General features: G+C 39.7%; 1 protein-coding gene across 3 annotated transcripts in view; it reads left to right on the plus strand.

Annotated features, from left to right (window-relative positions):
• TBC1D5 (TBC1 domain family member 5) overlaps positions 1 to 24,592 on the plus strand; it is a 475,979-nt gene that overhangs the window by 170,286 nt on the left and 281,101 nt on the right. For all 3 annotated transcript variants that reach the window (XM_075827228.1, XM_075827227.1, XM_075827229.1), the window contains one exon: positions 5,425 to 5,544. In XM_075827228.1, the coding sequence (XP_075683343.1) occupies positions 5,451 to 5,544 (94 nt within the window). In that variant the 5' untranslated portion in view covers positions 5,425 to 5,450. The remainder of the gene's footprint in view (positions 1 to 5,424; positions 5,545 to 24,592) is intronic.

Below are 24,592 nucleotides of genomic sequence, written 5' to 3' on the forward strand. Positions count from 1 at the left end.
GATACCGTTGATAGAAGTTTCAGATGTGGTTCATTACTTGTGTGCCACAGGATTGTATATTATCCTCAGGTTTGTTTGTTGCAGCCTTACTGATAATTGTGTCCTGCTGGGTTTAGAATCTATGTTAAACCACATGAGAGAGATTAAATAGAAAACATTTGACTATTACAAAGTGTGGCTGCTAAGAATTGATTAGGGTTTCAAGGCAGCATCAATGGGCGATATTAAATATTGAATGACACGTGTAAAGACAAATGCTGGTGTATATATAATTTATTTGGCCTGGTAAATGGATTTGTCTTGCAACATGCAGACCCCCCACAGTTATCGAGACTAATCTGGTGGGGGCCGGAGTAAATAAATAATAAAACCGCTTTATCGTACAATCTAACAGTATTAAATATTAAGGTTTTCAGACAATTGATTTTTAATTCTTAATCAACTTGCTTTATACCATATGCAGTCTAAATTTAGGAATTTAGGATGAACCTTGAATTAATATCAACAGGAAAAAAACTATAAATTATTTAAGTTGCTTATTATTCATATAAAATGTTTATGCAAATTTTACTTCAACAGATTCATAAATTATTTTTACCTAGGTTGTGTGTGCAAATTATATTTTCTACAACAATAGTCTTGTTTCAGTGGTCAGAAAATGCTGCCATTGATAGGAAAATGTATCCTATGTTTTATTTGCTGTTTATCTACATAATATTATAAGCTTTTTTTGTTTTGCTTTTTTTTTTTTAATTACTGCATCAAAGCTGGCACGTGTGAACACATCTTGACTTCCATATTAGTCATTGAGCTAATTTTTCTGTTATTTAGTCACCTACAGGGTCTTCCCCCTTTACTGTTTCAAGTCTCCCTGGCAATCAATCAATCAATCAATCAATCAATCAATCAATCAATCAAACAATCAATCAATCAATCAATCAATCAATCAGTCAGTAAGTCAGTCAGTCACACAGAGGGTCCTCCCCTTTTACTCTTTCAAGTCTTCCTGGCAATCGATCACAGTGATATAACTTACCCCTCCCATCCCTTCCACTTTTCAGATACATGCCTGAGGCTTCATCCTCATTTATAACCCTGAAAAAGTGTATGTCCAGGATTTAATATTGATGTACTGTCTATTTTTCCTAAACAGCTTGTTCAAGAAACTAGTGACGATGTAAACTTTCACGGCCCGGGGCGTTCATGGAGGTGAGGGTGTGACATAGCAAAGAAGAAATGGGGCCCCTTATTGTGCTGATTAACACTACTACACTACTAACCACCTGGGACAGGAGGACTTGGTGCTGGTTCCACTCCCATCTCTTTTCCATGATCATTAGGTTAATTTCCCACATCCTAGTTTGTTCTACGTTGTGGGACATGTTGAGAGGTGAGACCGACTGGGTCACCTCTCTCCAGGGGCCCCATAGCAGCTGCATTGGCTGCCTCTATGGTACATACACCCTTACGCAAACCCCCATTGATTTGACCTTTTCACGTTTTACTGACCTCTTTGAAGATAGTCCTTTACATTTCAGTATACTTTACACATTTTCATGACAAATCGTGTACAAAAATAAAGTGAAATCTAGATAAATAGAAAAAAAAACCAACAAAGTTTGGCAGTACTTATTTAAAATTTCTGTCAAAGATTCTTCGCTGTAGTAATATTGGTACTCTCAAAAAATGTCCGCCTGCAGTTTGTGGAGGTGACAGCTGCAAGGAGCATAAAATGTATGTTCTCGATAGCTTCTTGTTTGTGGTTCTGAATAAGTTATCACATTGCATGGATTTAAACATATTCACTAAAATAGGTACACAACCTAGAAAACCTGCAATATACGCATAACTTTATCATCGTGAACACGGTGAAACCATCTGCTGCTTCTGTCTTCTGAAAGATGGCTGTTAACCCTTTATCAGGGAGCGCACATAACGGAAAGGTTTAATGACCAAATTATACATGCCTGGGTTATTTTATGCTTATTGCATACAGATAGAATTTTATGTAAGCAGCCTCACAGAAAATTAATAATTTACTTTCATCATTACAGGAAAGAGGGCAGTCAGTCTAATAGTCCAGAAACAAGAAGTCAAGCATGGTGAGATCAGCTCACATGGCTTACTTGTCTGCGATCCAGTCTTTACTTACTTTTTTAACGGAATGAAATATGACATTAAAAACTCATCCAGTATATCCTAGTGCGTTCTCTTGCGTTCGGTGACACATTTCTCAACTGCGGCTTCTTTCCCGTGATAACATATTATTGATTGTGTTTATTATCTATTAATTATATAGCGCCGTTTAAAGCAATTCTGTCCTGACCAGATGATATTGCAATCTAATACCTATAATACATGACCACCCCAGACCGAAGCTTTTCTAAGCGAAACGTACGTCTGGTGTTTCTGGGTATGCATGGCTACTGGTCTCTGGCACTTGCCTCATGTACTTTTGTATCTTTTAAGGCACTTGCCTTACGAACTATTGCATTTCTTTGATAGGCTTGCAGGTTTTTATGTATTGATTCATAATGTTTCATTTTTTATACTCGTTCTTATTTGCACTAGCATCTTGATCATGCTGCCCCTAGTATTATAACTTAAATTATAGGTCTGGTGGATTGCTCATCTTCCTTATGTGACCAAATATTTTGCCCATGATACCCATTTTTGTTTTATGTGCTCTGTACCTTTTTGCTATTACAATATGTTTTTAATGTTTATCAGGAGACTTTATACTTTTTTTTATTGCATTTCTTGGGTCTAGCACTCTATAGGTGTTCAATCCCATATCATTTATTGATTCATTTATATATATATATATATATATATATTTATATTTAAAAAAATATAATTTGTGGAGGAATGGAAAAGAACTGCAATTCTGACATTGTGTTTTTTTTGTTTTGTTTTTTACACTATGTGCCGTGCGGTATAAATAACATGTACGATTACAGCAATACCTAGTTCATAGTTTTAGGAAATTTGCTGAATAAAATAATGTTTTTGGGAAAAATATATATAATATATTTTGTCTTCAAATTTTTTTTATTTTTCCAGCAACAAAGTCGTATAGGTTTCAGTCTGTTTGTTTTTTGCACCGCTTTGGGGGTAAATATAATTTATTATGGTAAGGGGAATCGGGGGAAAAAAAGCAAATTTTCGCCATTGTTTTTTTGCTATTTCTTTTTTCACTCAATGCGGTTTATATACGGGTCGTTACAATTGGAACAGTGACATATTTAAAGCATTATTGTCGGTCAGTATAACACTGACGGGGAAATTAATAGGCCATGCCTCTGGGAGATCTTGTCAGGCCCCCAGCTGTCATAGAAACACATCGGCACCCTGTGATTACAGGGCGCCAATGGGCTGACAGAGGGAGCCCCCTCCCTGGTTCAAACTCCTTAAACCGATTAAACAGCCAAGGTAACTCTGATCCCGGCCATTGCAACTGGTCGTACCGTTATGTTCTATTGTTTTAGGAACACTGCATGACGTAATGGTATGTCTATTTGCAGAAAGGGGTTAAAGAGCCATCCGTTAACGCACTGTTAATCCGTTCAGGGTAGGGTTCTATAGAAAGGTGTTGTCTGGTTTGGCTGATAACATGAGTCATTTTTCAAAGCTGTTTAACCCCTTCCCGACATCCGGCATATATATATACGATGGAGGTCGGGTGGGGATATATAGAGCGGGATCACGGGCTGAGTTCAATCCATAGAACAAGTGTGACGGCTGTATGTAACATCCGACACGTCAGTGTAATGAGCGGGTTCCTGCTCATGTAACCCCTTAGATACTGCGGTCGATAGTGATCGCTACATCTAAGCTGTTAGAATGAGGGGCTTGCCCCCTCTGATGTGCCATCGCTGCCCCTGCAATGCGATTGCGGGGTGCCGATGGTCGTAATAAAATATATAAAAAAATTTAAAGTAAAAAAAACAAACAACAATATAACACTGCACAGGAGTAGTAAACCAAACTACTGGTCTGTTTGTCAGAGCGATACACAAGTAACACGCCTTTATTAAGTTACATTGGTAACAATATGTATCACAACGACACTTGAAGAAAAGCCTTAAAATTTATAACATTGGTCTGTTTGCCAAAGATGTGCAAAATTTCCTTCCCTATGCGTTTCTGCATCCCTGTGATACAGGGGAGCGTCCTCAGGGGTATAAGTTGCTACAAGTATTTATTACTGCCGGTCAGCACATGTGGTGCTATTTATTTTGTATTGTCCGGCGTGCACTACACACTGATGGCTGGTTTAGTGCGCGCCGGGGAAACTTAAGAGCCTTATAGGGCTTAGCCCCGCCTACATGATACGCATCATCGTAGCCACAACCAACCGGCGTGTTTTTACGCGCCGTACTTTGTAAACGACGCGTAAAATTACGCCTCGTGGGATCAGAACACCGTAAATCCCATTGCAAGCAATGGGCAGATGTTTGGAGGTGTAATGGTGCCGTTTTTTCATGCGTATTTCGAGGCGTAAACGGCCCGAATAACGTCTGAAAACACATCGTGTGAACATACCCTAAGAACGAAACCCCCCAAAATGTGGACAACTCGTCCTGAAAAAATCAAGCCCTCCCACGGCTTTATGGACGGAAAATGTAAAAAGTTATGGCTTTTGGAAGGTGGGGAGGAAAAAACTAAGACGAAAATCTGCAAAATGGCTTCAGAGGGAAGGGGTCAAAGGGACAGACATTGACAGTGTAGCCACCTATAGGTGGCATTGTAGAAACTTTTTTTCTTTCTACACCTATTTTGCAGTATCCACAGTTCACAGAGAAAATACAAGCTACTACAAATGGCAATCTGTATTTTACGGACAGGTCCGGCAGGGCAAGAGCGGGCAATTTAAAAAAAAAATTCTAACCTCTATTTTTGTCTCCATTACCATACTGCCAAGTCATGGGACCCCCCTAACCTATTCCTGTGGTCACCACTGAACAATGACTTGTCATCCAGGGCTGCCTCATGACACAGAAGCTGCCACAGTCACATAATAAAAAGAGGAGGCAGACGAAACTCCATTGACCAGCAGGATACAGCCCTGACTTCCCCATAATGCATGTTATTTCAGTATGGGGAGGTATATAAGAAGCTGCCAGATAATGGGAAAGGACCTAATAAATTGCATCCCATTATATCAGTGTTTTTCCCAACAGAAGATGTTGAGGGACTGTCGGGCAATCCTCATAGACATTTGCTTCTTGGCAGATCCTGTCAAAATCATCAGGGTCCTATGTGTAAAATGTAAGCCAGCTTTACAGCTGTATTTTTCTTCTGTGCAGCAATGACATTCAGTATAACCAGAGTTCTGCATTGATGCCTGAATAATTTTTGTGTAAATAATTTCTGTTTAGTCCAATTAGTCGTTTACGATTTGATTTCCCTTCTTTCTTGTAGAGCAACCTTTTAATGTGAAGTGCAAAATGCAAGAACCTGCGCCCCAAACTCGCCATCCGTTGCAATCGGAAGAAGTTGGGTTTGACCCTTTACAGAGTGATCTGGGCAAGCATGATTTAGGTAAGAGGCTGTAGAGAAACGAGAAGTCCGTGCTACGTTAACATACAGATTTGTGAATGGTGTGAATCCCGTGATGACTACATCACACGAAATGCAAAATACTTGAACCTTAATTAAGCCAACAACGTGTCACTGTGCATTTAAAGGCGCGCATAATATCCGCTTGTTTAATGCACTGTCATCTCCTGACTGAAAACATTGAGTTTTAATTTACACCGAATCTTACATTTGGCATACCCTTTTGTATGATGTTATTTTATGGGGGTTTTTTTTTTTTACATAGTTCACATGATTCTTAAGTAAATAAATGCTTTTCTTCTGTGTGATTGACACAAGGCAGGCACTTCATTACTGAAACCATAAAATCAAATTGAAATAATTGTAGTTAAAGTTTGCCGTTCTTTCAATTTAGGGTAATAATAAGCTTTAATCCTACTGAGAGCTGCATGGGGAGAGAAAACTGTCTGTGATTATGTGTGTCACTGTGCCTTGGATTCTTTACTCGCTAGCAGTGACAACATAGTTTGAGGAAGTGATGAGCCTAACAAGCTGCTTGGAACGTGATCCTTGTCGTGAAAACATTCTGCGAGTAGTCTGTTATACACCGTGACACCTAAACTAATTTTCCAGTCATTGAACATGTGCATCTGGAAGCAAGGAAGTGAAATGTATTTGTAATCTTAAATCTAAAATAACCGTGTTGTGCATTCCGCAGAAGTCTCACGCTGAACATGCCATGTACAGCGTCTGTACGTCTGCTCATCGCTTGTTTGAGAAGGGCCACAGTGAGGAGACGGTACAGCATTCCCGGTATTTGTGTGGCTGCATCATCCAAATTACCATTCTATAAATTGCTGCCGAATTTATACAAATCAGATGCATCAATAATTTTTTTTTAAATGCTTTTTTAGCGTATGTTGAGCTACACGTTTCTTTTTATAGTTCACCTTCTCCTTCGAAGGGAATGTATCACCCATATTTTTTTTTTCCTAATTTAAAATCAGATAGTAAAACCTAATCTTTTTTCCTATTCTGTTTTTATTATCTGAGTGTAGATTATTTTAAATTCTATTTTCAGTACATGAATATAGGGGCAGCCATCGTGTCTGAGCGGCTGTTATCAGCATTTAGAGATATGCTTTACAGCAGCCACATGGACCTTAGGAACCTGTAAGCAGGAGGGGACCCATTGACTTCTAGGCATGCTCTGTGAGCTGCGCAGAGGTGATTGTGCAGGAAGGGATAGGAGTGGAGCTGTGTCAATCAACTATTGTCAATGGTGGAATCTGTCTTATCTATATAGGCGTTACCTTTCATTGTATTCCTGCCTGTGATGATAATGAGATTTCTGCTGGAAGTGATCCCTACAGAACAGGAAGTGTCAGTCTGTTGTGAGGCTCAGTGGCAAGTGTGAAAACTGTAAGATTTTAGGATAATTTTTTAATATAATGAAATCGAAAAGAAAAAAAAAACACTAAAAATTCATTAAGAATATATTTAACATAAAAACTTAATTTAAACAATAGGTCATTCCCTTTAATTGTATATTCTAACATCTGTTATTAGGGGTGGGAGCTATGTGGGTTGGATCTATGGTGTCACATTCCATTTTGTACATAACAAGCAAATGTTGTCAGCTTGTGGCTGCTACTTGGGCGATGGATCCATACTCAGTCCCCATACGTTTTAATAGGAGCAGCATATACGCCTCCTGGTGATGTCTAAGTGGCTGAATGAAAAATCACTCCCTCGAGAATTCTGCTATTTATGTGTGAAGGGGATTGAGGCACAGGAGCTTTATCTAGTCACAATGAAGCCCCGATCACTTATAATGTATTTCTAAGTAAGAATAAGTAGAAAGGATTTTCTCAATTTTGATATATGGCAGAACATTGTATTGCAGTATGGTGTAAGGAAGGAAATGAGATCATTCTGCTGCAGATGGATGGGCCGGATATGCTAGGAACAGCTTCTATAGTCTTCTATGTATGGAAGTTTTTTGAAACTCGGTTATAGACGTACCTCCGTACTGTACTGCTATAGGACCCAGCTAGATAAAAGGGAGTGCTGCAGTAATTGTAATTATAGGAATACAGATAAAGATCTCTTAATCTATGGAGGGCCTCCTGGAATACCTGTTTATTAATAAATATAATAATTAAAATGCCTGATATTTAATCTTAAATTCCTGAAAACTGGAAGTACTTTTTATTTAAAAAAAATAAAATAGGCTTTATAGTCTGCAAATGTCAAAGCTGGCATCTAATATATTCACTTATTTAAAAAAAAATTTACTTATTTTTCTGTTCATTTTTACTCTCCGTATTGTAGGAAATTGCTGATTGTTGGAAACCATCAATAACTTGGACGTGTTCTAATTATAATTTTGTTCTGAGTGCATAAAGGTGTATTATGAATGTGCAGTAGGTCTAATTGGCTCTTTACCACCATAATAACCCCTACAGTTCCTGCAGGTTGCACTAAAAAACACAAGTCATAATTAAAACCATATTAAAGGGGTTTTCCAGCCTCTGACAACTGATGACCTATCCACCAGTACATGATCTGTGGAGGTCCGACACCAAGGCACCGCACAGATCAGCTGGTCCGGTGCCTCTGTGCACTGGACGTACATGCCGGACGCAGTTGGCTCCGGCCACAGAATAGCGGCCGAGCTGCAGTGCTGCAGCTCTGCTCCTATTCAAGTGAATAGGAGCAGACCTGCAGTTTTGTAGCACGGCCGCTATGCCGTTTTCAGAGCCAACTGCTTCCGGGCTCCGTACATAGCATTATGTGCCGCAACATCCGGTGCCCGCAGGCCACCAGAGTGGCTTATCGGTGCGGGGTCCGGGTGTTGGACCCGCACCGATGACATACTGATGACCTATCCGGTGGATAGGTCATCAGTTGTCACAAGGTGGGCAACCCCTTTAAGATCTGTCAACAGCAGTTAGCCTGCTTATAGACCTTTCCTACTATCCAACAACTTTTGTCTACACTTTTTGTCTAGTAAAAGTGAGAATCGCAAAGTAGGTAATGAAGAATTATAAGAGATTATATATTCTACATTTACTGACCATATAGGCAATTTTATATGAAACTAGAGCTTTACTTTAATAAAGAGGGTGGCCTTATGAGAATGGCCTGTGTTAGTATAAATCTGCAACTTGTTCAGCCATGCACCCAAACAGCTAAGTAATGAGGGTCTACTTAATCCCCCAATGAAGAACTGTAGCTTTATTTATAAAGCGGGCCTGCTAGTTCTGAGCACTATAATTAGAGTACATCACATTAAATTTTTTCTGTTTTTTTTTTACGTTTTATTGTAAAGTGCAGGCTTGTAAATTAAAATGAAAAATATCATCCCCTAGTAAATAAAAAAAACTGTGTTTAAAATCTGTCATCAAATAAACGACAAGTTCAAAGAGATGATCTAGAGTTTCCTTTATTTAAAATACTGTAGTTTTTTTTGTTTCCTTTGTTTATTTGGGCCATTTTTTAGTAGTGGATGCCCCTGCCAAAGAGTGACACTCTTGTGGACAGGGTTAAACTGGCCCACCAGCTTACCACAGGATCATTTGCTTGACCTTCGCTCAGAGAAACTAAGGGGCCCTTAGTACAACAGGGCCTCAAAGATCCAGCACTAAACAATTACAGTTGGAGCTGACTTTGGAGGCACATCTGCTTCCACTTCTGCCAAACCACCTTTTACGTTATAAATTACTTTTTATAAGTACGATTTTTCTTACAAGGTAATGACCAGGCAATGAAAGTCTTGTGATAAATGCCAGAAGTGGGCCCAGATACATTAACAAAGGGACATTTATATGGCCACATGAATGAAACCCAATTGTCAATGAGCGCATAAATCTGTGATGACCACGTCCAATACAAAGTGATGTAAAGCATAATGCCGTTAGACTTTTAATCACTGGAAACACATTATCTGGGGTGGTGAATATATGACGGACAAATTAGGGTTTGATGATGTCGGGAGAAACTGTTCTTTTTTAATATTGATCAAGCACAGTCTTTTATTATTTTATAGGTAAATAGTTAAATTTCAAAATGTTTACAGGGTTTTTGGATCAAACCTACTAAAATTGAATTGATGGTTTGATATTACAGTGCTCTAAGGTTTGCAGATTATTATAGGATGTATTTAGAATTATTTTACAGTTGTCCACTGGGTGCAAAAATAGGTTTTATCCCACATATAAGTTTTAAGACGTTCAGACATTTTATGTCTTTGTATGTAATGGTATGTACTAATCTGCTGAAACATGAACTGCAAATGTGGAACTTCACACCACAGTTTGATATAATACCATTGTATAGATATTGTACATTTTTGCATGTTATTAGGCTTTGTTCTGTTTTAACCACAATTGTGAACATTTTACCATGGTGCCTAATTAGAAACTCATTATTCATCACTGCTGCTCATGAATTGTGCAGAATGGAATCATGGTTGAGACAAAAGCCAGTAATGAAGATAATTATAATGGACTCTCTGAGCAGATATCGGAGGTATGTAGTGGGCTCTTGATGATGGTGTTGGATTATTCACAAACTATAGTAGACATATATTTGTAACTGCCCCAAAAATTTTCAAGCCCGGGTCTATTTTTTTTTCCTTTTTCTTTTTCTTTTTTTTCTGCTATTATAAATTCACTTTCAATGTACTTTAGGGAATTTCACATTTTTCTACTGACAAATGGCACTTACTTTATTATACAAATGCTGAAAATAATTTAAAAAAGAGCAGAGTTTTCAGGTGGTCTGGACACATGTCAATCTGAAATACAAAGCAGTTTTTTTGGTTTTGTTCTACACAAAACAGTGGAGAGTGCCTTGGAGGAGTTCACCCAAGAACACAATTGTATTGAGGCTCCTTGTTCTAGCAGTATTAAAGAGGCTCTGTCACCAGATTATCAAATCCCTATCTCCTATTGCATGTGATCGGCGCTGCAATGTAGATAACAGTAACGTTGTTTTTTGTTTTTTTTTAAACGATCATTTTTGGCCAAGTTATGAGCTATTTTATATTTATGCAAATGAGCCTTTCTAATGGACAACTGGGCGTGTTTACTTGTTTTACTAGCTGGGCTTTGTGAATAGCAGTGTTTGTCAGCATCATACACTTCTATTCACAACGGCCAGCTAGTAAAACAAGTAAACACGCCCAGATGTTACACACACAAGACACGCCCAGTTGTCCATTAGAAAGGCTCATTTGCATAAATATAAAATTGCTCATAACTTGGCCAAAAATTATCGTTTTAAAAAAAACAAAACACGTTACTGTTATCTACATTGCAGCGCCAATCACATGCAATAGGAGATAGGGATTTGATAATCGGGTGACAGAGCCTCTTTAAACTCTCCCAAGACAATAAACTTGGTCTCCCCTTGTATATCTTGACTTGCATCCAAAACCAGTATAAATCCATTAATGCGATTCACTCATTCCTAACTTGGCCCCACGTACAGTAATTACTCCAGGATGCCAAATAAAGAGGACAAAGCAGAGAAAAAAATCAGAGAGCGCTCCAATGAAAGGATTAACTTAAAGAATCATATATACGGTGTATACTCACGTAGGGGAGGGGGTGAAGTATCCAAACACACACACTCGATTGCACAATCATCCAACGTTGCATCTTTTACAACGAGGCAAAAAACACCAACATTTAAGAAATTAAGTTTTTACGTAAAATGTAAATTGGGTACAAAACCATTCATGTGAATCAGGAGTATCATGCCTAATGTTCTGGTTATCACCCCCACAAACATCTGATTAATGGGAATCCCAATTTTAGCAGGGATAGCCACAATCCAGTTTCTCATACCGCTTTAAAAGAAGATCTGTCTGCTCTCATGCCTGTTGAAGTAAATACTTGTTTTCCCCATGAAATAACAATGCTGGAGCATTCTGCGTTGTGCCATTCCTCCGTTTTTCTCTTTGTAAATTGACAACTGGGTGTTAACATTCCCCTGGTCAATAGCTCATGTCCTTTCAAACGCTGACACTTTCCAATCAGTGCAGACCTTGTTAGACTATATGTTTAGACACACCCTGTTGACAAGGGGTATGGTAACACCCAGTTTATTGATACATTTCCAGGAGGAATAACAGAGTAATGGTATAATGCCGAATTTTTTGTAAAAAAAAAAAAAAAAAAAGCTGCCCCAGAATTATTTCATGGAAAATATAAGTATTATTAAAACAAGCATGTCAGAAGAGTTGACAGGTGCTCTTTAAAGAGATTGTATATGATTATAAAAGCATGGCTGCATTCTTCCAGAAACAGTGCCATTCTTGTTCAAGGGCTGGGGACTGGTATTGCAGCTCTGTAAGCATTAAAGTGTAGCTAAACGTTTAACAAACTTGTGACATGTCATAGTGACGTGTCAGAAGTTTTGATTGGTGGGGTCCGAGCACTGAGACCCCCACCAATCGCTAGAACGAAGCATCTGAAGCACTCGTGTGAGCACTCAGCTGCTTCGTTTCTGTTCGGCTTTTTCCGGAAATCAATGTATCGGGAGACGTACTCAATAGAAGGTCCATGAGCCCGTACTCCGATACATCGGATTTGTGGAAAAAGCCGAACAGAAAAGAAGTAGCTGAGTGCTCACACGAGCGCTTCAGCTGCTTCTTTTTAGCGATTGGTGGGGGTCTCAGTGCTCGGACCCCCACCAATCCAAATTTCTGACCTGTCACTATGAGGTGTCAGAAGTTTGTTAAACGTTTAGCTGCACTTTAAACATTTTAGATGAAAATTGTGATCTTATTAGAGCCACTGTGTGTAACAAGGCTCATGGTTAGCATAGTGTGAATGATCGATTTTAGGAAGGAATAATCTGCCTTTTTTTGAATATTATTTGTATACAAATAATTTTTTTTTTTATTGAAAGAGAAATTATAACCGCAATACCTTTGCATTTCAACATACTCTATATTCAGTTATTATAACCTAGGCTTTTGACATATATTTTCGTATTGCTAGTGTAACCGTGTTTAATCATTTTTTATTATTCACTTTCATGACACCTTTGAGCAGTTCGTAAGGACAGATCATGACTCTATTTAGCTGCGATAACATTTAAACACACCAGTGAAACGGAAAGTTATTAGGTCTGAATTTATGTTTTAAGAGTGTCATTAATTCATTTACCCCAAATGTTCATTAACAATGTAAATGTATGCTGATGTTCCAGGAGACAAGGGAGTGACTAATGACTCCTCACACTAACAACACTTAAAATGAATAGAAACTTAAGATAGCTAATCTTGAAGTAATCAAGACCCTCATTCAGCCTGGAATCGCTGTATGCTCTAAAACAGCTGTCAACTGATTAAAAAAATTACGATATATATAAAAATCACATATAAATATCTCACATGTACACATTTCCTCTGCCCCTGGATGCTTCAGCATGCATCTATAATTATAAATTGTGCTTAAGTGTGATTTACGTTGGGATAAACCACAAGCAGAAGCTTACAGTCTAGGAAGGTTTCATTGTAATTTCAGGGTGATCTGCTGTGAACATCCCAATTTATTAGTTTGCCATTGATTTTCTTTATGTTGGATAAAGATAAAATAGAAGTTATATTGTTTGTATGAAAACCAGATGGAATGACTTCTTTAAAGATGCACCTAAAAAATTATCGTGTAGTCCTCTATGAATTTTGATATTTAGCTGTATTATACTAGTTGTATGTGTCATTTATTGAATAGTTATAGCCTTTACTATGCTATATTACCATGCCTATGCTGTAATATCACACCAATGTCCTATCTTTCCTCGGATTGGAGACTTGGACCATTTTTCACGGACCCGATTCACCCGCTAAAGTGAATGGTTCCGTGAAGACTATCGGATGGCACTCGGATGTCGTCAAAAACGGCCCGTGTGGCACAACGGTCGTGTGCAAGAGACCTTAGTATGTGCGTTTGCCTAGGGACAAACCATGCTGGAATAAATGCCAGTTCTGTAAAACCACACCGTTTACCTGGCATGGGTTGTAGTATGTTTGGGGTACTACTGTCGATGATAAAATATCATGCCAATTCTGTATTATTACACTAGTTACCTGGCATGGGTTGTATTATGTTTGGTGTACCAACAATGATGGAATATTGTGCCAATGATGTTAAATGACACCAGTTATGGGTTTTAGTATTTCCGGGGTACCAACAATGTTCTAATACCATGCTCAGGCCTCGTACACTCGAACGTATTTTTTTCATCCCGTAAATACTGGCGTAAATACGGGTCCTTTGTCACACGTATTCCACCAGTATTTATGGACCCGTGCCCATAAATACAGGTCCGGTGTCGCCAGTATTCCACCCGTATTTACGAACCCGGTTTCTCTGCTCTAATCGGCACCCCCTTCTCTATCAGTGCTGGAAAGAGAGAAGGGACAGCCCTTTCGGGCAGAGTTTCCGCAGCAATTGAAAGTAAAAGAAGTTCATACGTACCGTTGTCTTGGTGACGCGACCCTCTTTTGACATCCAGTATGACCTCCCTGGATGACGCGGCAGTCCATGTGACCCCTGCAGCCTGTGATTGGCTACAGCGGTCACATAGGATGGAACGTCATCCCAAGAGGCCGGACTGGAGGAAGAAGCAGGTAAGTTAACTTTTAATACTATTAACTCCAGCGGTAGTCATTGTCCCGGGTGCTGAAAGAGTTACTGCCGATCAGTTAACTCTTTCAGCACCCTGGACAGTGACTATCCCCTGACGTCGCCTAGCAACGCTCTCGTAATTACGGGTGCACACACGTAGCCACCTGTTATTACGGGAGCCCCATAGACTTCTATGGGCCTGCCGGTGCCGTTATTACGGTCTGAAATAGGACATGTTCTTTATTTTTCAATGGGACGGGCACCTTCCCGTAAGCATACCCGTGGCCAATAGAAGTCTATGGGCCCGTAATTATGTGCCGTATTTACGGGCGTTTTTACGTTTGTGTGCATCAGGCCTGATGCTGTAAAATTACACCAATTTTCCTGGTGTGTGTTGTATGCCTGGGGGCCAATAATTCTAATATAAATTCAATGCTGTAAAATCACACCAGTTATCTCGTATAGGTTGAGGTGTCTCTACGGTACCAACAATATTGTAATATCACACCAATTACCTGATTCAAGTTGAAATTTGTCTGTGATATCAACAATGCAATAATATGATGCCAATGCTGAAATAGCATGGCATATGGCCAAAGCTAAACTACCTGGTTTCCCTTCGTATACATGCATAGGTAATGTAGTAAAGCGAAAGTCAAAGGTGTTGCTTTATTACATGTGCAGATGATTTTAGAGCATATGGTACCATGTCAGTGGAAGTGTTACACTGTGTATGTACACTATATGGCCAAAAGTATGTGGACACCCCCTAATTATTGAGTTTAAGCACACAGTCATGCGATCCCCATAGACAAAAGTTGGTAGTAGTATGGGTTGTATTAAAACGTGGCAATGTTTTAGGATGCCATCTTTGTCGCAAGTTTATTTGGTCAAATTTAAGATCTGCTAAATTTGCACTGGTCAACTGTAAGTGTTATTATTTTGAAGTGGAAGCATATAGGAGTAACAATAGCTCAGCCACAAAGCCGTAGCCCATGCAAACTCAGGGTGGGGCGGTCGAGTGCTCAAGCGTGTGGTGTGAAAATATCACCTATCCTCTGTTGCATCACTTACTACAGATTTACACATTGCCTCTAGAACTGACATCTGCACATAAACTGCCCTGGGACCTTCATGAAATGGGTTTTCATGGTCGAGGAGCTGCACAAAAGCCTAAGCTCACCACGGCCATTGCCAAGAATCAACTGAACCAGCGTTTACTGGATCCTGGAGCAGTGGAAATGTGTTCTCTGGAGGGATGAAACACATTTCACTATCTGATAGTCTGATGGATAAATCTGGGTTTGGTAGATGCCAGGAGAATGCTACCTAGCAGAATACATAGTGCGTACTGTAAAATGTAAATTCTACAGTACAACATACTATATAAAGATATTTCAGACAATTGTATGCTTTTAACTTTGTGGAAATAGTTTTAAGAAGGCCTCAGCTGTTTCAGTATGACTGTGCCCCAATGCACAAAGCCAGGTCCATGAAAACATGGGTTAATGACTTTGGTGTGGAGGAACTCGAGTGGCTTGCACAGAGCCCTGATCCCAACCTCATTGAATGCCTTTGGAATGCCAATTGCGAGCCAGACCTTCTTGTCCAACTGCAGTTCCTGTCCTAACAAATGCTCTTTTGGCTGAATGGGCACAAATTCCCACAAACACACTGCAAAATCTTGTTGAAAGCCTTCCCAGAAGAGAGGGCCAACTCCATAGTAACACCCATGGTTTTGGAATGGGATATCCAACAAGTTCATAGACCTGTAGGTGTTCTGGCCAGGTGTCCATATACTTTTGTCCATGTAGTATATGTTATTTTTTCATGTTCTACTAATTATTTACCTTTTATCCACTAAAAGGATTGATGTGTAAGGATTATAAATACATGTCATTATAAAATATCATGCTGCATTGTGTTTATAAGCTCTAGGCCTATTCATCTGTAGGTTTTTGTCCCTGTCTATTGCTTATAGGATATCAATGATAATATGATCACTGCCTCCCAATGAATGTTAAAGGGTAACTAAATGTTCAAAACATTTCTGACATGTCAGAAGTTTTGATTGGTGGGGTCCGAGCACTGTGACCCCTCACCAATTGCTAAAACTAAGCGGCAGATGTGCTCATGTAGTGCTGAGCCGCTTAGTTTCTGTTCGGCTTTTCCAGAAAGCCAATGTAGCGGTGTATCGGGGTCATAGACTTTCTGTTGATCCCGTACACCGCTAGGTCTATTTCCGGAAAAAGCCGAATGGAAATGAAGCGGCTTGGCGCTTCTGCTGCTTCGTTTTAGTGATTTGGTGGGGATCTCAGTGCTCGGACCCCCCACCAATCAAAACTTCTGACAGGTCACTATGACATGTCAGAAGTTTGAACATTTAGTTACCCTTTAACACCACAGGCAACATGTGTCTGAAAGTGGCAATAAAAGTTAATAAAAGCAATGTATGTGAATGAGCACAGATGAACTGAGCACTCTTGCTTTTCTTATGGTTATATATTGAACAGCTAGCGCATACAGCAGTAGAAATCAGTTGCCGTTTTACAGGATGGATGCTGAAATAATAAGCCAATCAAAAAACAAAAGAACTGTAACATACTTAACAGCTTGTTCCATAAAGAATATTTGCATTATTTTTTTCTGCTGATATAATGGGAATAACGGCACAGCTAAGACATATGGTATGAATTACTTTAATTTTACAGTCAACTCCTAATGAGACCTATTCATTGTAATCTAACAATTCCAGTTGATGTTCAAATCTATTCACAAACTTTCACAACTGTAAATATGAGCCTATAATCTGAGAAGCAGGAACTTTATATTAAGGCTTAAAACATTTTACTGTATTGTCAATGCTCATACGATATGTTTACAGCATTCTAGGTGTGTAGGCGTCAGGCTGTGTTCACATGGGGGCAGATATGTTAAAGAAATTTCTACGACTGAAAAATTCATTTTATTCATGTGAATGGGGTTGTTTTTGCTGCATGAAAATGAATTTCTGCAAACCCCATTAAGAATGGGACAGTCACAGAAATGGCTGCAACAAAACTGCCACGTGTGAACATACCTTTACTGTGCCAGAAGTGTAACGATTTAACAAAGGTGCAATGATGGGCAAAAAAATGTACGAAGATAAAAATTATTAATAATAAATTATCTTTGTATATTTTTAAACATTTCAACCAACGAATATTCATGAGTTAAAAAGGGGTTTCAGTGTTTTTAATAATCCTTGAATGTACCTAAAATAGGAAAATAACAAGCTTTTAATTATACTAATCCATAGAGACATGACATGCCATCACGTGGTTGTGGTGGTCAATCAGTGCCACGAGACATGACCTCATTATGTATGAAATATATCACTGTGGCCAGCATTATTAGTCTGCTGCAGTCACATGATGTCACCAGTGGGGGACTGAGGCTGAATTATACATTTATTTTCATTTATAAAACGAAAAATTATGGTATAAATACAACACAATTTTCATAGTATGATATGGTTCTTTATTCTTTCATGTAAATATTTTTGATAGATAAATCTATACTAAAATATTTTAGGATATGTTTACATTTCTGTTGGGGCTTTCCATAGAGGGTTCCATATTCTTGCTGTCAAAATGACAAAAACAGCAACGGACCCTATTATAAGTCAACAAGGTCTTTCCGTTGCCATTTCGATTCGTCATACGACTGATCGGCCACAACTTCATTGCTTCCGTTATTAAGCAGAAGCCATGACACCTCTGTGAACAGGGAATAAGTGCATTGGGTGATGTAGTTCATCTTTATAATTTCTTTTTTTATATTAACCAATTCAGTTCCTACATAATTTAGCATTCAGAAATTCAATACAGCTTGTTTTTCGCACGTACATAATCACGAGTGAAGGACTCCTGTAATTTAATAATTATCGCTTGATATCACTGGAATTAATTTTCAGCGTTATTGATATTCTTAGTCGAGTGTTATATTAACTTGGGTACTCCACATGTTTTTTTTTTTCCAAAGTTGTTTATTTTCTTTTTTAAAGTATGTGTATCTAATTTAAATCTTCATCTTTCAGTAGTCCTTGCCAGATGGCATTTAATACAACCGCTTGGTTGGTTGGTTGATATGCAAGTCTCTAGATGCTGCAACTTAGTGCTGTGTGATTTACTAAGTCCACTGCAAATACTAACAGTTGAAAGCATTGTATTTCTTCTAGATATTCCCTCCAAAGGATTGCACCCTGATGTAGAGTGATATTGGCTATCAAATGCCAGGTGCAAATGAAGTGGAGGGGAAAGAAGATTATATCAGCCTTGACGTATTACTTACTTTACCCAATGACAGCTCCCAGTCTATTACCCACATCCTCTACTGACTATAAAATGATTATTAGAGATTGTACTTACTTCTAGAATACAGGTGAATACACTGGCTCAATCATGTTTATAGAAAAATAGTGCTGAGAAGGAAGGCATTGTATTCATGACTGATGTCTAGTAATGCAGTGGTGATGGGCTTCATTCCCACCAGGAACTTGTGAATTTCATAATTCTTTTAATTTTCGCAAATTCTATTTGTGAGAACTACAGATCTTTATTACATTGTTATTTTAGCGATCATACCCTTTACCTTTTAACTTTTTGATAATTACATTACGGGCTCTAGATAATTTAGCACGTCCAGATGTGACATGCCCCAGCAATATCATGGGGTAAGAGATGCCAGACCCACTGGCTTCTATCTAAAAAGGGGTTGTCTTATTGAGTCAACCCCATTAACTACTGGACAACTAACATCCACTGAAGTCTGGGGGCCAACAAAGAGCGTAAACTAAGTGGCAGGAAAAGTGGTTGCTATAGGTAAAACATGACGTCTTTTTGGGTAAGACATGGGGCTTAATTGTGTGTACAGTTGCCCTAATATTATTTCTAGATTGTGTTCTGGTTGTACTTGTTTCTTATCAACATATAGATGATTGTTCTCTAGAAGGCAGCTTATATATTTCTTTTAAGCTCGTATAAGGATACATAAAACGGTCAACCGTGTGATTCGGCTCAGACTTCTGCTATAGAATAAATATTTTACTCCAGTACAATAAGAACATCAATGACTGTGCAAAGAACATCTTGCATTTCAAAGATTCCAGCTCTAAACAAGAGTTGTGTATACCGTATACCTTTTTTAAGATGACTTGATTCACAAAAGACTTCAACATGCTAAATACCTTCTTACCTCAGCTGATCACAGTATGCGCGACTTCTGCTGACCTTTAGTATTCTCAAAGGGAATCTGTCATAAACAATTTAACTTATAGCCGCTATTGGATGTCACTGGGTGCTGGTCAAGTCACCGGGTGCTGTGAATGCAGCCACATGGTCCCATTTAGCCAATCCTCCGAATGAGCGGCATAGATTCTTTAATTTAGAGAAGTCTGTCCTGGTGATACATTCTCTTTAACAAAGTATATATTTCTATTATCATTACTGTCAAACTACAGCCTTAGGCTACATTCAGATGAGCATCGGCAACCTCGGACGTGAAAAACTGAAGTTTTTCACGTCCGAGGTGCACCCCTGCAGGACGCATTGTCACGGATCCCATATAGACTAGAGTCTATGGAGGGATGCGTGACACGCAGTAAAATAGGATGTGTCCTATTTTTTACGAACCCTCCACACGCTGCATTGAAACAACGGTCGTGTGAATGGCCCCATTGAAATACATGAGTCCGTGTGACGGCCGTTGTTTTATTGGCCGTCACACGGACATGATACATGCTCATCTGAATGAGCCCTTAAAGTGAATGTCTATTTTGTAACACTTTTTTTTTTTAATTTTTAGGTCTGACATTCTGTGCTGTTTAATTTCTCAATATAACGGTCTGAGCATCGCTTTTTTAATACAGAGATCCAAATCCTAGGTAGATGCATCGAGTTAAAAAGTACTTAGCATTTGTAATGGGGTATCTGTTTTATTTGACAAAACATTAGTCCCCTTAGAAATTAATACATGAAGTATATGTCATAGAAAAAAATGTAAAAATACCTCTGTATAAGGCGTGCTTTCATAATGCAAAAGACCGGACTCCTCGCAGGACTTGGGTCCCGAACTTCCTTGTAGTGGTATTCCTGGTATCCCCTGAGTTTTCCCACAATTTCCCACAGCAGCAACCTGTCTCAGAACGCAAGATCTCTCTGGTTATCACAGGATCTTGCATTCTGTCTTAATACAGCAGTTGTCAATGGAACCTGCTGTAATAATACAGTAGATAGAACTCCTTTAGAAAGAGCAATCTCGCAATAACCAGCAAGATCTCGCGTTCTGCGCCTGGTTGCTGCTGTCGGGAATTGTGGGAAGACTTGTGGGATGCCAGGATACCCCTACCAGGAAGTTCGGGACCTGATCCCTGTGTGTAGTGTTGTCATGTGCATAATGAAAGCACGCCTTATTTAGAGGTATCCTTGCATTCTTTTTAATTACCTACATTTAAAAACAAATAATTATTTCTTAAGATGCAATTGGTTTTTCAAATAAAACAGGTATCCCATTACAGGTTATAGGTACTTTTTAAATGATAATATTCTGACTGTTTGAGGCTACCAATAGATGAATTTATTGAATACTGTTTATTATTGAGTTTAATGGGTGAACATGCCTAAGCTCCCTCTAGTAGTGGCTGCGCATGCTTAGGCTCCTCTAGTAGTGGCTGCGCACACCTAAGCTCCCTCTAGTAGTGGCTACACACAACTAAGCTCCCTCTAGTAGTGGCTGCACACAACTAAGCTCCCTCTAGTAGTGGCTGCGCATGCTTAGGCTCCTCTAGTAGTGGCTGCACACAACTAAGCTCCCTCTAGTAGTGGCTGCGCATGCTTAGGCTCCTCTAGTAGTGGCTGCGCACACCTAAGCTCCATCTAGTAGTGGCTACACACAACTAAGCTCCCTCTAGTAGTGGCTGCACACAACTAAGCTCCCTCTAGTAGTGGCTGCACACAACGAAGCTCCCTCTAGTAGTGGCTGCACACAACGTAGCTCCCTCTAGTAGTGGCTTCACACAACTAAGCTCCCTCTAGTAGTTGCTGCGCATGCCTAAGCTCCCTCTAGTAGTGGCTGTACACGCCTAAGCTCCCTCTCTCTAGTAGTGGCTGCACACGCCTAAGCTCCGTCTAGTGGTGGCTGCACACAACTAAGCTCCCTCTAGTAGTGGCTGCACACAACAAAGCTCCCTCTAGTAGTTGCTGCGCATGCCTAAGCTCCCTCTAGTAGTTGCTGCACATGCCTAAGCTCCTTCTAGTAGTTGCTGTGCACGCTTAAAGGGAAGGTGTCACAAAAAAATAATTTTTTATATAATATTTCTTTTAGTATGATATTAAAATACATTTTATTTATTTGTGTTCTTGTGTTGTACTTTTTACTTTATTCTTACTTTTACTTCTCGATGGGGGCTGCCATTTTGTTTTCATCTCTGTATGTGTCGATTAACGACACATACAGAGATGGAATACGGCACATACATCCCCATAGAGAATGCGAACGGGAGCCGTTCCATTCACTATAGCGTACTCCATCTGTGTGGGAACGGCGCATGCGCCGCTCCCACACAGACCAAAAGGAAGGTCTTTGGCAGAGCGAAATCCGGCACCATTTTCATGTGGACAGGAAGCCGCGGCCAGACAGTAAGTTGACGACTTCCGGTCGCGGCTTCCTGCCATATGTTCAAGGCAGCGAAGACGCACGTTATAGGAGCGGAGGCGGAAGCGGCGGTAGGCGCAGGTAAGTTATGTTTGTGTATGTGATGTGTCTATTATGTTCGTGTATGTTCGTTTTATACTGTCTGATTACTACTGTATCTAATCCTCCTACACTGTGCATTCGCTCAGTAAATGGCGGCACACAGTGTAGGAGGTTTGAAGATTCAACCCCCTCCTTCTCCTGGCGCTAGCCAGGATAAGGGAGGGGGGATTGTGTGAGGACACTAGAGCGAGTGTGTCTACCCCAAATTTGCAGCATAAAGCAACGAGGTTGCTTTACCACATTGCCAATGCTGCAATTTTTGGAATTGCTACCTCTAGTGACCAGCACATGGAAATGTTATAAATTAGAATCTAATTTATAATATTTCCTGACTTGTGAAAAAATTAAAACAATGTGTAATCACTTATGGGGGCTGCCATTTTTTTTTCATCTCTGTATGTGTCGATTAACGACACATACAGAGATGAAATACGGCACATACATCCCCATAGAGAATGTGAATGGGAGCCGTTCCATTCACTATAGCGTATGCCGTCTGTGTGGGAATGGCGCATGCGCCGCTCTCACACAGACCAAAAGGAAGGTCTTTGGCAGAGCGAAATCCGGCGCCATTTTCATGTGGACCGGAAGCCGCGGCCAGACAGTAAGAGGACGACTTACGACCGCGGCTTCCGGCCATATGTTCAAGGCAGAGAAGACGCAAGTTATAGGAGCGGAGGCGGCGTTAGGCGCAGGTAAGTTATGTTAGTGTATGTGATGTGTGTATTATTTTCGTGTTATATTGTCTGATTACCACTGTATCTAAAAAAAAACAAAAAAAAATTCTAGCGATACATTCCCTTTAAGCTCGCTCTAGTAGTTGTTGCGCATGCCTAAGCTCCCTCTAGTAGTGGCTGCGCACGACTAAGCTCCACCTAGTAGTTGCTGTACACGCCTAAGCTCCCTCTAGTGGTGGCTGCGCACGACTAAGCTCCATCTAGTAGTTGCTGTACACGCCTAAGCTCCATCTAGTAGTGGCTGCGAACGACTAAGCTCCATCTAGTAGTTGCTGTACACGCCTAAGCTCCCTCTAGTAGTGGCTGCGCACGACTAAGCTCCATCTAGTAGTTGCTGTACACGTCTAAGCTCCCTCTAGTAGTGGCTGCGCACGCCTAAGCTCCATCTAGTAGTGGCTGCACACGCATTTAGCTCCATATCTAGGCAGAGAATTTGAGACTCTGTATCAGGAAAATGGCCAATATAAAAACGTATTAAGTAATTAACTGTGTCCAAAATAGGCTAGATGGACTCCTGAGATCTCCTGATTATGGGACCCCCTAGTAATGAAAGATTTGGGAATTGGATATTGGTCCTAACATGGCAAAGCTCACAAATTTTTTCATGATCTGTTTAAAGGAATACGCAGGTATTCAACTCTTATTTGTTCTCTCACTGTCATAATATTTGTATAAAGAAATTGAATGAATATCAAAGAGAGCAAATACAATCTACAGTGCATAAAATAAAGATCCAGACGTTATGGCTCAGCCTTTAGTTGGGAAACAAAATTTAGGGAGTAGCCGTATGAATCTTATTGAATGATGATAGTGTGAAGCAAGCTATTACTAAGATAGTGTCCATCATAGACATAAATCCAACTTGTTGCCTCTGTATAGCTGGAGCTTGCTGCCCAACATGTGAAATGCTAAAGCGAATTAATGGTTGTAACAAATGAGTATGATTATTTTCATAAAAGAAAAGCGTATATCCAGCACTTGATCCAAGGTAGGTAAAAAAAAAAAAAACCTTCATCCTTGTTTTTTGAACTAAGAAATAAAGGATTTTGTTTTTACCTACGTGTACATTGGGACAAGTGCTGGATATCACACTTAGGGTATGTGCACACGATAACTGGCTTTTACGTCTGAAATTACAGACTGTTTTCAGGAGAAAACAGCTACGTCGTTTCAGACGTAAATGCTCCTCCTCGCATTTTGCGAGGCGTCATTGACGCCCGTAATCTTGAGCTGTTCTTCTTTGAAACGTAATTTGAGCCGTTTTTCATTGAATTCAAAGAAGTGTCCTGCACTTCTTTGACGAGGCAGGCATTTTATGCGTCGTTGTTTGACAGCTGTCAAACGACGACACGTAAATGACAGGTCGTCGGCACAGTACATCGGCAAACCCATTCAAATGAATGGGCAGATGTTTGCCGACGTATTGGAGCCGTATTTTCAGACGTAAAACGAGGCATAATACACCTAGTTTACGTCTGAAAATTAGATCCTGTGAACCCAGCCTTATTGTCTATGATTGGATCACCTGTTACCAACATGGTCTTTGAATCCGAGCAATGTTTGGATGGGGAGTGTTTATTTCCTGATCCTGACTACATGGTGACCGTATAAAGATCCCCAATAAAGCAGTCTCTCTCTCTCTCTCCTCTCTCCTCTCTCCTCTCTCCTCTCTCCTCTCTCCTCTCCTCTCTCATTCTCACAAGTGGCAGCTCAGACATGAAATACACTAATATATTTGCTTGTCTTATTTATAGCAAGTCCCCTCCATCTACTGTGAAGAATAACAATAAAACATCAGCATATATCAGCCCATATGCACACTGTCATAAATATTCCTTACTGGCTGCTCTTGATCTCTCATCCAGTCCAAGTGGA

The sequence above is a fragment of the Rhinoderma darwinii genome, chromosome 5 (assembly GCF_050947455.1).
Source record: "Rhinoderma darwinii isolate aRhiDar2 chromosome 5, aRhiDar2.hap1, whole genome shotgun sequence".
Taxonomy (NCBI): domain Eukaryota; kingdom Metazoa; phylum Chordata; class Amphibia; order Anura; family Rhinodermatidae; genus Rhinoderma; species Rhinoderma darwinii.